General features: G+C 35.5%; 1 protein-coding gene across 18 annotated transcripts in view; it reads right to left on the reverse strand.

Annotated features, from left to right (window-relative positions):
* Positions 1-16,523, reverse strand: part of COL24A1 (collagen type XXIV alpha 1 chain) — a 398,176-nt gene that overhangs the window by 152,199 nt on the left and 229,454 nt on the right. For all 18 annotated transcript variants that reach the window (XR_008295013.1, XM_027058695.2, XM_053214348.1 and 15 more), the window contains 4 exons: positions 14,241-14,294; positions 9,508-9,561; positions 7,783-7,836; positions 6,194-6,247 (listed from right to left, as the gene is read on the reverse strand). Coding sequence is in view for 17 of the 18 variants with exons in the window: in XM_027058695.2 (XP_026914496.1) it covers positions 6,194-6,247; positions 7,783-7,836; positions 9,508-9,561; positions 14,241-14,294 (216 nt within the window). In the remaining variant the exon portion in view is untranslated. The remainder of the gene's footprint in view (positions 1-6,193; positions 6,248-7,782; positions 7,837-9,507; positions 9,562-14,240; positions 14,295-16,523) is intronic.

The following is a 16,523-nucleotide window of genomic DNA, read 5'->3' on the forward strand; positions in this document are numbered from 1 at the left end:
GTCTCTCTAAAATGACATACGGGTAGACACCTGAAGGAGGTAAGATTGCAGGCTTTGCAAATAACTTGGGGAAGATCATTCTGGCAGAAGAAATTGAAACTGCAAAGGTCCTGAGGTGGGGACAAGCTTGGAATGTTTAATAGTTAAGTAACTAAAATTTTAAAAAAGCAATTATTAAAGGATGACTGAAGTTTCAAGTGCAAAGATTCCTCAGGACCTGGTTCTAATCATCACCTTCACCTTAAAAATTCAGCAGCCTGTATTGATTCTCTTTCTCTGTCTCCTTTTAAGCACATTTCTCCTCTTTCTCACCTGTAAGGAAACACTTTACAAAAATTTTTGGAGTCATAACAGAAGGTGGTTGAGGGAGTACGAAAAGGAATGAGTGTGTCTGGTGACAGATGGTAGCTACGTTTGTGGTGAGTAGGGCATAAACTCAGTTGTTAAATCACATGTAATACCCCTGAAACGAATGTAACGACATGTGTCAACTATAGTTCAATTAAAAAAATGTGTCCACTGTTATTTAGGCACTCAACTCTTTTGCAACTTGAAATCTCTATCTTTCTTGGACATTTTGTTATAAATAACTAGTAGAGTGAGGACAGCATTAATAGCAAACAAACTGGAAGTGTAGGTTTACTTGGGTGGAGAGGGGGTATTTAAAAAATACTTTCATATTATTATTTCACTTACTAAATGAGGACTATATGGGGAACAAAGAAAGAGAAGTTTCTGCTCCTACAGTGATGACAAAGATAACCACATTTAGTTTTTTCTTTTAAAGGTCTAAGTATAGCAATTGCACTAATTAAAGCCTGTAAAGCCTAAGGCTGCTAATTAAGAGGTAAGGCTGGAAGAACACTAGGAAAGCTCAATACTCTCTATGCTTCGGTTAAGGCTAAATTAATTAACTCAAAGCTTAGCTTTATCAGTGTGTCTAAGTTTCACTCTGATATCGGTTGTAAAAGTTAACCCTGGGTTAGTTAACGTGCCTTCTTTGACTCCTGAGGCAAAGTAAGTTTTAGGACAAGATCCAAGAGAGATGAAGAGTATTATAATAGGCATTTAATGGGCATAAAGTTAATTTTTTTTAATGTTTATTTATTTTTGAGAGAGAGAGAGAGAGAGAGAGACAGAGCATCAGCAGGGAGGGGCAGAGAGAGAAGGAGACACAGAATCTGAAGCAGGCTTCAGGCTCTGAGCGGTCAGCACAGAGCCTGAAGCGGGGCTCAAACTCACGAACCGTGAGATCATGACCTGAGCTGAAGTTGGATGCTTAACTGACTGAGCCACCCAGGTGCCCCAAGTTATTTTTTTTAATACCTGCTTTAAAATATCTGATTATCTATAAACCTCTTAGAGAATGTATGCTGGCTAAATAAAATATCTGATCTTTATCCTTTTTAAGAAAAAGTTGGCTACAATAAGTGGCTGTTAGTAGGTTCTAAAAACTGGAATAAAGTCTGATAACTCAGTCCATAAATTAAACATGTTTCATAAAATAGCAAGTATTTGAATTGTAGGCAATAATCTTAAAGGGTTAACACAATTCCTGAACAATCAATATAGTCCTAGAAGTATTACAGGATAGGAGACAAAACCGCTATTTCATATATATGCTACAATAAAAAAAAAAAACTGTGATGAAAACACTGACATAAACAGCACACTTGTTTATGTAGGAAGCTTTTATGAGAATTACAAGACCATCTCTATAACACTTGTAATCAATTTTAATAAGCTAACGTATCTATGAATGAAAGAAACAACCCTTATTCACAGAACAAATGTCTTTCTAATTTGGATTCAGTATGTTTTTCCTTTTAACCACATCCATCTGTCTTTGCTTGACCCCTCTATTAATTTTTTTTATTTTGTATTAATTTTTTTGATGTTTATTTAGTTTTGAGAGAGACAGAGACAGAGTGTGAGTGGGGGAGGGGCAGAGAAAAAGAGAGACAGAATCCAGAACAGGCTCCAGGCTCTGAGCTGTCAGCACAGAGCCCAACACAGGGCTCGAACCCACGAGCAGTGAGATCATGACCTGAGCCGAAGTCAGACGCTTAACCGACTGAGCCACTCAGGAGCCCCAGATCCCTCTATTAATTTTAAATTACTCAGATGCCTAACTAATTATGCCTAGCAGTCTTTTCTGGCTCTTGATTAACACAGCTGGAACAAAACATTCTCTTAAGCAAAAACTAATATTATCTGTGACTTTCTGTGGAAAGATCATTTCATCCTAGTCTTGTTATAAATTCTTCCAGGAGAAGAAACCACACAAGAAGCTCCTCTTCATCACTTGGTGTCCTCCAGGTAGTGCTAGCATCAAGCCTAATCACAAATGCTGATGGCTGGTTTCCCAATATGGTATACATTTCCTTGAGAAGCCACAATTCAAAAATTTTATAATCCTATACATTCTATATCTTGCATACAAAATCTAAACCATATTTCTAATATAGCCATTTCAATCTTTTCTCCCTATTTAAATCCTAAATAGCATAGAATACAAATCATTTAATTGAATGCCTCTATACCACCCCTCTAGAGGAAGGACACAAAATCTGAAGTTGCCTAATGATCAAAAACCCAATCCATGGGCAAGAAAAGAGAGGATAACTTTGCTAGGTGTGCCATCTCTTCTGTCAGGGCAGCTGGACACAGGACACAGAAGTACACATTGGGGAGATATCACCAGATCAGTTACTTAGCCCCAGTGAGTTCCATGTGTGCATGAGGGACAGCAACTAAAGTTGTGCTGATTCTTAGTGGCTAACCTACCATCTTTCCGGTACTACAGTAGAGAATTTGCTAGCCTATATCGTCTATATGGGGGATATGATTGTATATATTATATGTATTAGCTTTGGCATGTTAAGTTATTTTACTACACTTAAGTAACTATTCTTTAGCCAAACTTCGCAGGTGGAAAAAAGCATAGAGTATGTAGGATAAATAATAGTACTTTACATTTGTGGCAAATCTCCCACCTAAGAATCTCAAATCATAAGAATGATACTTTCAGCCAATCCTGCTTTTTTTTTCATCTATATAAGAAGCAGGATTTTACAACCTTCACAAAGCAGATTAGACAAATTTTCATTATTCTAAATTATTTAGGTTTAATAATTAAATTTTTTTTCTGGGATGGCAGACATTGTTGGCTGTCTGAGCTTTTCTTATCCTCTGGAAATTGTACAGTATTGTACAACATTTCAAATGCCAAGCAGGCTGTAACTAATTAAATAGAAAAATCCATGTGGTCCAGATCTAAAACGTAGTTAACACTGGATCCTCCATGGTATGAGGAGAATGCTTGACAAATTGTAAGAAATCAGTAAATGTTAGATAGTTGAATGACGGATGGGCAGGCAGACCCCTAATTAAGAGAGTGTCCTATTATTCATGATGTTCACATGGCCATGTGATAACAGTGTAAGTCACAGGCAACACAGTAAGGGCACATAAGCACTAGTTCCATAATGATAATTCTCTGTGTGATCTCAGTGTCAGTGTGCCTGGGCACAGCTTCCTCTCCAGTGTACTGTGACACAGTTGTGTGCCACAAAGGGGTTACAAATGTGCTGGGAAGATCAACCCCCTCAGCCATTGGCATAGCAGAGAAGAGCTGGAGCACAGGGACTTTGAGCCAGATACCTTTTTCATTTATCTCAGTGGGTTAGACATATACCGTCATCTTTCTTTTCTCTCTTTTTCTTTCTTTCTTTCTTTCTTTCTTTCTTTCTTTCTTTCTTTCTTTCTTTCTTTCTTTCTTTCTTTCTTTCTTTCTTTCTTTCTCCCTTTCTTTTTCTTTCCCTCCCTTCCTTCCTTCCTTCCTTCCTTCCTTCCTTCCTTCCTTCCTTCCTCCCTCCCTCCCTCCCTCCCTCCCTCCCTCCCTTCCTTCCTTTTTTCCTTCTTCTTCTTCTTTTGAAAGGGCAGACCTATGCTGGCCAACTCCATCTTGTTCTGTGTCCTCCACCTTGACCACGCCTCCTCCCCTTGAGTAACCTCCCGCTCACCTGTTCAAACTTCCCATCAAAACACGCCCTGGCCACCTGCTAACAGGACTCCGACCCTTCCCCAGCCAATCGGCTGAGGCCACAGCCATTACCTCACCAACTGCCCCTAGACCCCAATAAAACCTTTGTGCTTTTGAAACTCGCTCTCTCTCCCCGGTATCTCACCGCTGCGTTGGTGCAGGTAGGGGATTGAACCCGAGCTAGCTCGAATAAAGGCTCTTTTGCTTTTGCATCGGACTCGGCTCCTTGGTGGTCTTTGGGGATCATGAATTCTGGGCATAACACTTTTTTTTTTTTTGCTAATGGAAAACATTGGGAAAGATGGACCTAGAATATTGATATCACATCCATAGTGGAGAAGAGTTTGATAAGAAGAAAAGAGTGGAAACGGGAAGATACTAGGTGACATCTAGAATGGAACTTTCTAATAATACATTCTTTTTCAAATATTCTGGTCTTCAGTTCTTTTTTTTTGTATTCTCAATGTTCATGAATTGCCTGAAATATTCTCCTGCAAAGGAAGTGTGTTCATTCAACAAAGCCTTTATTTCTAAATAAGATTTCCTTGTTTAGTAAGTAATGAATGAACTTTAAATAATTGTGAGAAGCCATTTTGGGAGAGAATCAGTAAATGTATTTGGAGGATAAGAAGAAAATAGGCCATTGAGGAGGTAAGAGTTGAGGACAAAGTGGCAAACTAGAAAAGGGTAACTAGCTACCCAAGGGTCATGGGGAGGTCAGAAAACCACAGAGCAAATGAACTTTCCATACGAATTAGCAGATAGCACAAGTGGTTCAGAGGAGATCTTGCTCAGGCACATGACTTCTACTTGGACAATCAATAAGACCTCAATGACTTAATTAACAAAGGGCAAAACACAGCAAAGTATTCTGCTTCGTTTCAACTCTCACAAAACTGGTTGAACTTTCTCACTCTGACTAATACAAAGCAGAATAAACACATTGGACCCGACCAAGTATTGAATGGTGGCAGGGTGCAGACCACTACATGACAGTGTGGGTACAGATCATCTACTGTCATTTTTTATTCTATTATTTTAAACACCATTTGGACTAAAGTAGATGTGACCATCGAGATTATTTAGAGATTGTAAATCTATAACCCAATAAGAAAAATAGTTTTTCAGAAAAGAAATAATAATAGAGATAAATTTGCTCTCTTTCGTCAATCTTCACCTAAAACACAGGGCATGAAGCTAAAGCTGTTCCAACTGGGCATTCATAATACTTTTCTCCCATTTGCCAACTGGAAAAGGCAATTTTTGTTTTGTTTTTAACAAAATTTGTTAGTTGGACAGCATGTTTTTAGAATTTATAAATATTTTCTTCACTAGCTCTAAAATTCAAGGTAACGCCAAGGGAGAAAGAGAATTCTTAAAGCCCACATATTCAAATTTATCAAGGGAGAAAAACTCCTTAATAAGCATTCGCTTGGGAGTAAACACACTAAGATTTGAATCCTGGTTTTGTCATTTCTCTCTGTGTGCCTATAGACCATATACTTAAACGTCTCTGAGCTCTGTTTTCCTCGGCTAGAATATCTGAGACTATACGTCTTCTCTGGGTAGTTTTAAGTATTAAGTAAAATAATATATGTAAAGGTGCCTGGCATGTGACAAGCATGCAATATACTGTGGTTCTGATTTCTTAAAAAAAGGATTTAATGTTTAAAAGACTCAAAGATTGAAAGATTTCTAATTACTAAACAATGACGATTATATCACTTCCGATTTACAATGAACAAACTCTTAGTTATCCTGTGTGTGTCTTCATTCCATTTTCTATCGTTCTTATTTTGTCAGGATGTTACTATGTAAGTCTGTTGTGAGTAGAAAAATAATTTATTTAAACATCTTCACATTTATAATTTTCCCAAAGAGTGGAACTGGAAATTGAGAATAAGAAAGAAGAATTCTATGTAAATTAGTAAAATTTGTAAAACATAAAATGGAAAAGTGTGGTTTTATCAGTACAAATGATTATGAGTCACACTTAAATTAATGTAGGTAGTTCATCTAATGTAACAAAAATAAGGAAAAAAAACAATAAGCACAATCTAGAAGACATGGAGCTATTTTTGCTGAACGCATCACATTTATGAAGCCATCTTTTTGAGGTTAATGTACTTCCTGCATCAGATAACTTACTCTTTGTCCTTTAGGACCTTGACTTCCAGGTGGTCCTCTTGCTCCCACATGACCCTACATGTTGAACATTTAAAAATCAGTTATAGAATTCACAGGAATGTTATCAAAATAGTAGTTATGACCTTGGGAATTCTTAAAATAAAATTGGTTAGTCTCCTTAAAAATATGCTTTATTGGGGCGCCTGGGTGGCACAGTCGGTTAAGCGTCCGACTTCAGCCAGGTCACAATCTCGCGGTCCGTGAGTTCGAGCCCCGCGTCAGGCTCTGGGCTGATGGCTCAGAGCCTGGAGCCTGTTTCCGATTCTGTGTCTCCCTCTCTCTCTGCCCCCCACCCCGTTTGTGCTCTGTCTCTCTCTGTCCCAAAAATAAATAAACGTTGAAAAAAAAATAAAAAAATAAAATAATAAAAATATGCTTTATTTCTGAAATAAATGCCATACTTTCCTCTCCAATATTCTCCACTCTCCCAGTATTCTAAGTTGTTTTCAGGAGGAACACATATAGAGTGACAGTGGAAAGAGACACCCATCTAGCCAGTGAAGTCAGCTGGTACATCAAAAAAGCAATGGCTATTGTTGCAGGATTTTTTTCCTCATGATTCTAGACATTTATGATAATCCATCACATAAAAATATATGTTTCCTGTTACCGTGAAAAGTCACAAAATGCACCAAATTAAAATGCCACAAATAGACTGTAATGAAGATTAAGTTGTTACTTATTACTAAGTCAATTACAATGAATTTTTTATAGTCTTCGATAAAGACTCAATTAGAAAACAAAATTTATTTATCTATATACAATTAGGTAGGTAAAAACAGTGATCTTTTATAGAATCTTGGGTTTATTTATTATCTTATGTGAGTAAAAAGATTGGCAACTGTACCAATCAACACCAATCTTCCTAATTTTAGAAGTCAATAACATGTCTCTCAGTGTACTGGAAAATCAGGCCTCTCTTTAAAACAGGAGCTTCACAAAACAGCATAAATCGTTTCTGATAATAGCTCCGTTGAGGTGATTATTAAGGCTTATCTTTTTCATATTTAAGTAGATGATAACGGTCAAATTTTGATAAGCCAAACTTTATTTCTTTACAGATATGATTTTATTACCTTTCTCTATATCACAAATGGAGTATTTTCAAAACTCAATATTTGTTCAATGAAGGTATATTTTCTTCGACTTTTATCTGGGCATTTGAAAATATTTGCAGATTTCTAAGGAAAATATGTTGGAACTTGTTTGTGATTTGTTTATTTAAGCTCACTTCTAAGCTTGATAACTGACGCTGTCTTCTTATCCATGGCTATTCAAAAGAAAGTTTAAATTTCTTTTTGTTTTAGACTACAGAATTGTCCTAATTATTAAAAGTGAGCGATAAATAATATAGCAAGTAGAGTCAAGGGAGTTTAAGATACCATGACATATTCTGGGGTGTTTTGCCTTGACTGGGGAGAGAAGTGGCCTCCATCAATTTATACATTACTTATTTTGCATAAAAGCAAAAAATATAGTATAACTAAAATCATACAATTAAATTTAAATAGATGTCCTAGAAGGGAATATAAAGTCTTTTCTGTACTTACAGGTAATCCCAGGGCACCAATGGGTCCTGGATCCCCGGGAGGACCTGGATATCCCTAAAATTTGAGTAAAAATATGAAAAACATAAAGTCTCTGTTCTATCTGATCATTTTCATTGAAGACAAACCAGTAAATTATAAACAGCAATACAAGGTGTTAACGTAATAAAATCTCTTTCCTATCAAAGATATAAAAGGCCATAGGAAATATTCCACAGTTAGATAATAGAAATAAATAATGTTGGGTGCCTGGGTGGCTCAGTCAGTTAAGTGGCCAACTCTGGCTCAGGTCACAATCCTGCAGTTTGTGGGTTCGAGACCCACATCAGGCTCTGTGCTGACAGCTCAGAGCCTGGAGCCTGCTTTGGATTCTGTGTCTCTCTCTCTGACCCTCCCCTGCTTGTGTTCTGTCTCTCTCTGTTTCTCAAAAATAAATAAACATTAAAGAAAAATAAATAAGTAATGTTTACAGGGAAGCTGTGAACCTTTTATTAGTAACACTTTGGCTAGGAAAGAAATTTTCAAACCAGAATCATATATTATGACCTACTGAGAATAGAATATTCATCTTATATTCTGTAGGTTTTATTATGCTATGAATAGATATATGTTATGTTATATAGACCATGAAATCATTTCAGTGTCAGAAGTCAGGGAATTCTATAATTAAGGAATGTGAATGTGTAGAAATAGTGTAGCCTGTCAAATTTTAGAAGTACCACACCTTTTATGATATTAATACTAATTCAGAGAATTTCTTAGTAGGCAATAATCCCTGAAATTGATTAACCTAATGGGTATGTTAAATATTTTGCTTGACAGCAATTGGACATAGGTAAGAAAATAATCTTATAGTATTTTGCTGACAATACAGAATTTAAAACTAAAGAATAACTTAGGTGGGTGCCTGAGTGGCTCTGTTGGTTAAGCGTTCGACTTTGGCTCAGGTCATGACCTCACGGTTTGTGAGTTTAAGCCCCTTCTCTGGCTCTGGGCTGATAGCTCAGAGCCAGGAGCCCGCTTCGGATTCTGTGTCTCCCTCTATCTGCCCCTCCGCTGCTTGCCCTCTGTCTCTCACATTGCCTCAAAAATAAATAAACATTAAAATTTTTTTTTTTTTAAAAAGAGTAGCTTGGGTAAAATAAATTTGTATACAGTGTTATGTGCCACCAGATCTATTATGATATATTTTGGGAAAGCAAGATTCTTTTATCAATTTTTTTTTGTTCTAGTTCCTGTCATGTTTAGAAACTGTTTAATCAACTAAAAAAAAACCAATCTATATATAACATCTGTCAGCTATTACTACCTTAAAGGTGCAAGAAAGTAAGATGAATTCGGATTCTGATCTTTTATATATCAAAGAATTACTTCAGGACCACAAACGCATAGACGAGTGGCAGTGATGATATGTGTCATATAAACTATAAGTAATGAAAGAAAAGTAGAATCCTAATTGAATTTTCTTTTTCATCCATTTCAGCTAATTTATGGCAGTTTAATTCTTCTCTTAAAACAATAGACTCACTTGACCAAGCCATCTGATTTGCATGCTTGTTAGTGCCAATCAGCATTTGAAAGGTAAACTGTTTAAGGGAAAAGAAAATTCTAATGGAAATATACTATAAAATAGAAATTTTCACTTACTTAAATTCCATTCAAGGCAATCCCACCTCTGGAATTACTATGTTCTTTGGAAATATATATTTCAAATCACTAAGCTCTTACCATGACACCCTTTTCCCCCTGGGGACCTTGTGGACCTGGACTTCCACGTTCTCCCTTTTAAAACAAAGAAAAAAAAAAAACACTGAGGCAAGCTAACCAGTCATGATTGAGCTAAGTGAAATTGTCAGAATCATACCTTACATGTATATCTTACCTTAATTGTCAATACTTTTTAATTTACAAATTTTGCACTTTACCTTCAAGTTGCTAGACTTTTAATACAATAAAAATCCCCCTAAGGTATATTTCAAGGGATAAAATACTAAAAGTATTGTTGCTTTGTAAGGAGAAATGCTTACCATTTTGAGACATATAAAATAGTAGTAAAAGTATCAAATATATTGTCAAAATTAACTAGTCTCTATAACCACTGAATAAAGTTTTATTTCTGTTCTGTCAACCTACCTGAGCAATTAAGTATGATCAGGATAATCAAACATGCCATAGCAGATTAAAGTAATTAAACTGATTCACATTAAAATTCCCAAGATTGTCATAATCTTAGTGCAGAAGATTTGGCTTTGCACAGAAGAAACTAAGTCAGAATGAAAATATTACAAATATTTATTTTTTGAAATAAGCTGATTTTGTATATGTCATATTATTATTGATTGTCAAAAATCAATAAATATATATTAAGCACTCTCAATGTACAAGAGTTGGAGAGATCTAACAGAAATTTGACTTAGAGTCTACTCTCAAGTATTTGGAGACATGACATTAACAAAGGTGATCAATTAGAGGACAATTAAATTGTAAATTGTGTGGTGCTTATTCTAAGTCCAGGAAGAGAAGAAATCAGGAAGGATTAGAGGAATCTGGGAAGACTTTATGGAGGAGATAAGAATTTCAGTCCTATAGTTTGGCTTTGAATAAATAGAGGGAAGAGGAGAGGATATTCTAAAGCAACAAAATAGTGAGAATAGGAATTGGAACAGGTATGTCATATATGAGATGGGAGAGAGAAAGGTTTATATTGGAGAATATTAGAAAATTTGTTGGATGAACTGATTGAGCCAAGATTATGTAGTACCTTGACAGTAAAGTAGAGGAGTTAACAGGGTCAGAAATAGGGGGCCAATGATGGTTTTTAAAAATGTTTCATCATGCCCATCAAAATTAGTCCTCTTGTAGTACCTGCGATGGATTAGAGGATTTAAAGGGAAGGGCAGGGTAAATATGACAGGAGGTAAATTTAAGATAAACTGGTAAGAGTATGTCTGAGGGGATAGCTTTGGAATGACTGTTAGAAAAGAAAGCTTATATATATATAAAAAGAAAGCTTATATAGAAAAAACTCTAAGTCATGCTAAAAGATTAGGCATAGAGAATGAAGGAAAAGGGAAAGTAAATATGGATTTCACTCTTTTTATTCCAGAAGACTGGAAGAATTGAGATAGGTATAAGGCACACTAATAGAAATGGGATAATTGGGAAGAGACCAATTTGAATGTGGGGGGAAAATTGATACACTTTAGATATGTTGGCTGTGACTTAATTTAAACATTTCAGTACCAGAAGTCTTAGCCGTAGTAATCAGACAACAAAAGAAATAAAAGGCATCCAAATCTGCAAGGAAGACATCAAACTTTCACTATTTTCAGACATGATACTCTTGTAGAAAACCCAAAAGACTCCACCAAAAAATCGCTAGAACTAATACATAAATTCAGCAAAGTCACAGGATATAAAATCAACATACAGAAATCTGTTGCATTTCCTGGGGCGCCTGGGAGTTTCACTCAGTTAAGTGTCTGACTTGATTTAGGCTCAGGCTTTGATTTTATGGTTGTTGAGATCGAGCCCCATGTCAGGCTCAGTGCTGACAACACAGAGCCTGCTTGGGATTCTCTTTCTCCCACTCTCTCTGCCCCTCCCCACCTCGCATGCATGTGTGCATTCTCTCTCTCAAAATAAATAAAAATAAAATTAAAAAATAAATCTGTTGTATTTCTGTACAGCATAATAAAGCAGCAGAAAAAGAAATCAAGGAATTGATCCCATTTACAATTACACCAACAAACAATAAGATACCTAGGAATAAACCTAACCAAAGAGGTAAAAGATAGTACTATGAAAACTATAGAACACTTATGAAAAAAATTGAAGATGACACAAAGATATGGAAAGACATTCCATGCTCATGGACTGGAAGAACAAACAATGTTAAAATGTCTACACTATCCAAAGCAATCTACACATTTAATGCAATCCTAATCAAAACACTAATAGCATTTTTCACAGAGCTAGAACAAACAATCTGAAAGTTTGTATGGAACCACAAAAGACCTCAAATCGCTAAGGCAACCCTGAAAGAGAAAAGCAAAGCTGGAAGCATCACCATTCCAGACTTCAAGCTGTATTACAAAGCTGTAGTGATCAAGACAGTATGGTACTGTCACGAAAATAGACACATAGATCAATGGAACACAATAGAAAAGCCAGAAATGGACCCACAACCACATAAGTAACCAATCGTTAACAAAGCAGGAATGAATATCCAATGGAAAAAAGACAGTCTCTTCAACAAATGGTGTTGGGAAAACTAAACAGCAACATGCAGAAGAATAAAACTGGACCACTTTCTTACACCATACACAAAAATAAATTCAAAATGGATGAAAGACCTAAATGTGAGACTGGAAACAATCAAAATCCTAGAGGAGAACACAGACAGAAACCTCTTTGACCTCAGCCACAGTGACTTCTTAGTAGACGTGTTGCTGGAGGCAAGGGAAACAAAAGCAAACATGAACTATTGGGACCTCATCAATATACAAAAGCTTCTGTACAGCAAGGGAAACAATCAACAAAACTAAAAGGCAGCCTACAGAATGGGAGAAGATATTCGCAAATGACATATCTGATAAAGGATTCGTTTCCAAAATCTATAAAGAACTTATCAAACTTAATGCCCAAAAAACAAATAATCCAGTTAAGAAATGGGCAGAGGATAAGAATAGATATTTTTCCAAAGTAGATGTCCAGATGGCTAACAGACATGAAAAGATGCTCAACATCACTTATCATCAGGGAAATGCAAATCAAAACCACAATGAGATACCATCTCACATCTCTCGAATGGATAAAATTAACAAGAAACAACAGATGTTGGTGAGGATGTAGAGAAAGGGGAACCCTCTTGCACAGCTGGTGGAATGCAAACTGGTGCAGCCACTCTGGAGAACAGCATGGAGGTTCCTTAAAAAACTAAAAATAGAACTACCTGAGGACTTAGCAATTGCATTATTAGGCATTTACCCAAAGGATATGAAGATACAGATTGGAAGGGATACACGCACATCGATGTTTACAGCAGCATTATCAACAATAGTCAAACTATGGAAAAGCCTAAATGTCCATCCACCCAATGACTGACGAATAAAGAACATCAAAAAGAATGAAATCTTTCCATTTGCAGCAATGTGGATGGAACTAGAGTGTATTATGCTAAGTGAAGTAAGTCAGAGAAAGAAAAATGCCATACGATTTCACTTACATGTGTAATTAAAGAAATAAAACTGATGAACATACGGGAAGGGAAACTAAAAGAGAGAGGGAAACAAACTATAAGAGACTCAACAATAGAGAACAAACTGAGGGTTGATGGACAGAGGTGGGTAGAAGATGAGCTAGATGGGTAATGGTTATTAAGGAGGGCACTTGTGAGGCGCATTAGGTGTTGTATGTAAGTGATGAATCACTGAATTCTATTCCTGAAACCGATACTGCACTGTATGTTAACTAACTAGAATTGAAATAAAAACTTGAAAAGAAAAAAAAAAAAAGGAAGGAGTAGCCAAAGGTTTCAAATACTTCTAAGAAAGGAAAGCTTAAGGAACTGCTATTGTTTCTGTATCTATGATACTGTCTGCCTTAAATGTTGTGCCAGATAAACTACTTACTTACTTGTAAGCTAATATATAAGAAATATTCAGTGGATAGGGTGAATACATATTCTTTGTTGAACCCAAAAAAATTCGGATGGAAATAACTGGAATATTATTTAATTTACTTCTAGTCCTGGTTCCACTTAATTACTCACAAAGTAGCCTCATGTAGTAATTGCACTAGAACATCATGTTTACAAATTATATTCAGCAAGTTAGGTTTTAGTCAAAGAGTCAAAGTTTTTGGGTTATTATCTACTAGTCCATTATAAGATTCCATAAAAGAAATTTTAAATGCCCTTGGAGGTTTCAAGTAAAGAATTACTTTTTATTAAAAAAAAAAAAAAGCTTCCCTAAATTTGAAACTCAACATGGAAAATCATTCCCAAGTAATGATTTTAGGTAATCTTTAAGCAAATTACAATTTCCATTACAATAGCCAAGAATATCCATGAATAAATGCATACTGCATTCCAAGTGGACAGCAAGAGATTGTGACTGAGACTTGGAGAAGGTAGTGATTACTTATTCTCTTTCAAAATGGCTTCCTTTAGGGGGCTTGCTCTGATAAAGTAGATTTAAATATGGTCTAATCATAAATCTAGACCATCAGTTTCATCTTTTCAGAGCACAGTATCACAACCTAAAGAGTACTCTGCCCTTTAAAAATTAGAAACATATATGCTATTAGCTATATTCAATATACTTAAGATATTCAGGACAGGTGATATATTTTAAGTTATGAGTGATTTCTAATTAATAACATAAAATACCAAATACCAAATACCTCCTTTTACTTTAGCCTGGCATTCTTACTACTTAAAAAAAAATGAATGAAATTACCTTTTCACCAATGCTTCCAGTAATCCCAACTTCTCCAGGTAAACCGACAGGTCCCTTTTAGGAAAAAAATGTAACAGAAAATACACATTTATTGCATTGCTATTACAGCATCTTGGTTTTAAATCACCTGTAATCAATATGTTTCCTTCTAACTTATCCTAAATTTTATATTAGAATGAAATTCTTCCTAGTATAGATGTCCAACCTATGACTTCACATCCAAAATTAATCTATTCACTCAATCAACAAATATATATGAATATCTAAGGGGTGGCAGGCCTGTGCTGGGAGGCACTGTTTCAAATCCAAACACAGTTCCTGCCCTTGTGGAGTTTATAATCCAGTGGATGTTATAAAAAGTTGTGGTTTTTCCATAGCTTCTTGATGTGAGTATATCAGCTGAAGAAATCCTTTCTGTGACTTCTTTGAAAACTTCTAATACCACGACATGCCCATTCATTAATTCACTGTCACTCAAGAAATATTTTGTGCCTGCTCTGTGCCAGGTACTACATTGCTTTGCTGAAATTTCATTAGCAGACCTAGGCCCTGCCCTCATAAGGCAAAAGAGTCTTATACAGAGACAAAAACAATTAAATTAAAAAATGAATAATTACAAATCATCATATTGGCTCATAAAGGAAACAACTATGATGCCCAGGCAGAGAGTGAAAGAGAAGACCTATGGAAAGATGGTCAGGGTAAACCTCAAGTTTGACATCTAATCTGAAAGCTGAAGAATAAGAAAAGGTCAGTAGGCAAGAGAAGACAGAGTAAACCGCTTGAGTGAAGAATGAATTAGTGTGCTGAAAGAGATGAAAGAAAGCAATCATAATACTGTTTCAGAGTGAACAATGCTCCGTGTTCATCCACCTTGTCTTTATGGATTCTACTTCAAGCAGGACAGAAAACACAAAGAATAACAGGACAAGTTTTACAACAGCAGCATAATCCTTCTCCTGTTTTCAGTTATGAAGCTATTTTCTACTATTATTTAGAGATGTATGAAGCATTTTCTTTTTCAATAGCTACCAAGCAAAGACCCTGCTTAAATAGATTATTGTACAATAATATGCATTAGTATATAGAAGGCACCTAAATCATGAAAAAAGAATTTGATGTATTGAAGCTAACTGAAGTTAATACATGAGGCATAATTTTATCCACATATATTTGTATCATTATCCATATCAATCTCTTCTCTCTCTACCTACATACCTATCCACTTACCTGTGTATACCTATCTACCTACCTGTCAATCTATCTGGTGATCAAGGATATACTAACATATGTTAAGCACTCCTTATGTGCCTGATTTAATCCTCACAACAATCATATTTGATAGTATTATCCTGATGCCCCTACAGAAAAGACAATGAGTTAAATAGCTTGCTGAGGTCAATGAGTTTAAATAGTATAGATGAGTTTAAGTGGTTATTGAGCACTTGAAATGTAGCTGGTCAAAACTGACATGTGCTGTAAATGTAAAGATACCAGATTTTGAAGATCTACTACAAAAAGAAAGAAAAAATTCAAATCATTGTTTAAGTTGGTTACATATTGAAATGATAATGCTTCAGAGATACTGGCTTAAATAAAATATTACTAAAATCAATTTCATCTGCTTCTTTTTATCTTTTTAAATATGGCTACTGAAAAATTTTAAGTGACATTTGTGACTGGCATATACCTATTGGACAGTACAGATCTACATTCTTAAACACTACACTAATATTAGCGGTTATATCCAGTTGTAAGTGATCTAATAATTTATTTCTAGGGTTATTAATTTTCAGAGCATTGACACTTTCACTCTGAGACAATCAGAGATCAATGGGCAGTTAATCACATCTGAGCACAACAATGAAATATAACTATTAGTGAGAGAGTAAACAAACTAGCAGAACCTGAACACAGACTAGTATTGATTCTGGGAAAAAAAAAAAAAAACCTTTTCCTAACACACATATATATATAACCCAGGTGAGTGAATGGAGTAGGCCCATTTGACATATCCCAATATTGACTATGTATACCAGAAAGATATCACCTACAGAACTATTCTGGTTAGCTCACAGCACTTACTTATTAATTAACAGAAACTGAATTAGGTGCTAACATTTAAAAATCCAGAGATTTTTTATAAAAAAGATTTTATATATAAAGATTTATAAGATTCCTAATTTCAAATTTTTTTTTTCAACGTTTATTTTTATTTTTGGGACAGAGAGAGACGGAGCATGAACGGGGGAGGGGCAGAGAGAGAGGGAGACACAGAATCGG

This window comes from Acinonyx jubatus, chromosome C1, assembly GCF_027475565.1.
Source record: "Acinonyx jubatus isolate Ajub_Pintada_27869175 chromosome C1, VMU_Ajub_asm_v1.0, whole genome shotgun sequence".
Lineage (NCBI taxonomy): Eukaryota > Metazoa > Chordata > Mammalia > Carnivora > Felidae > Acinonyx > Acinonyx jubatus.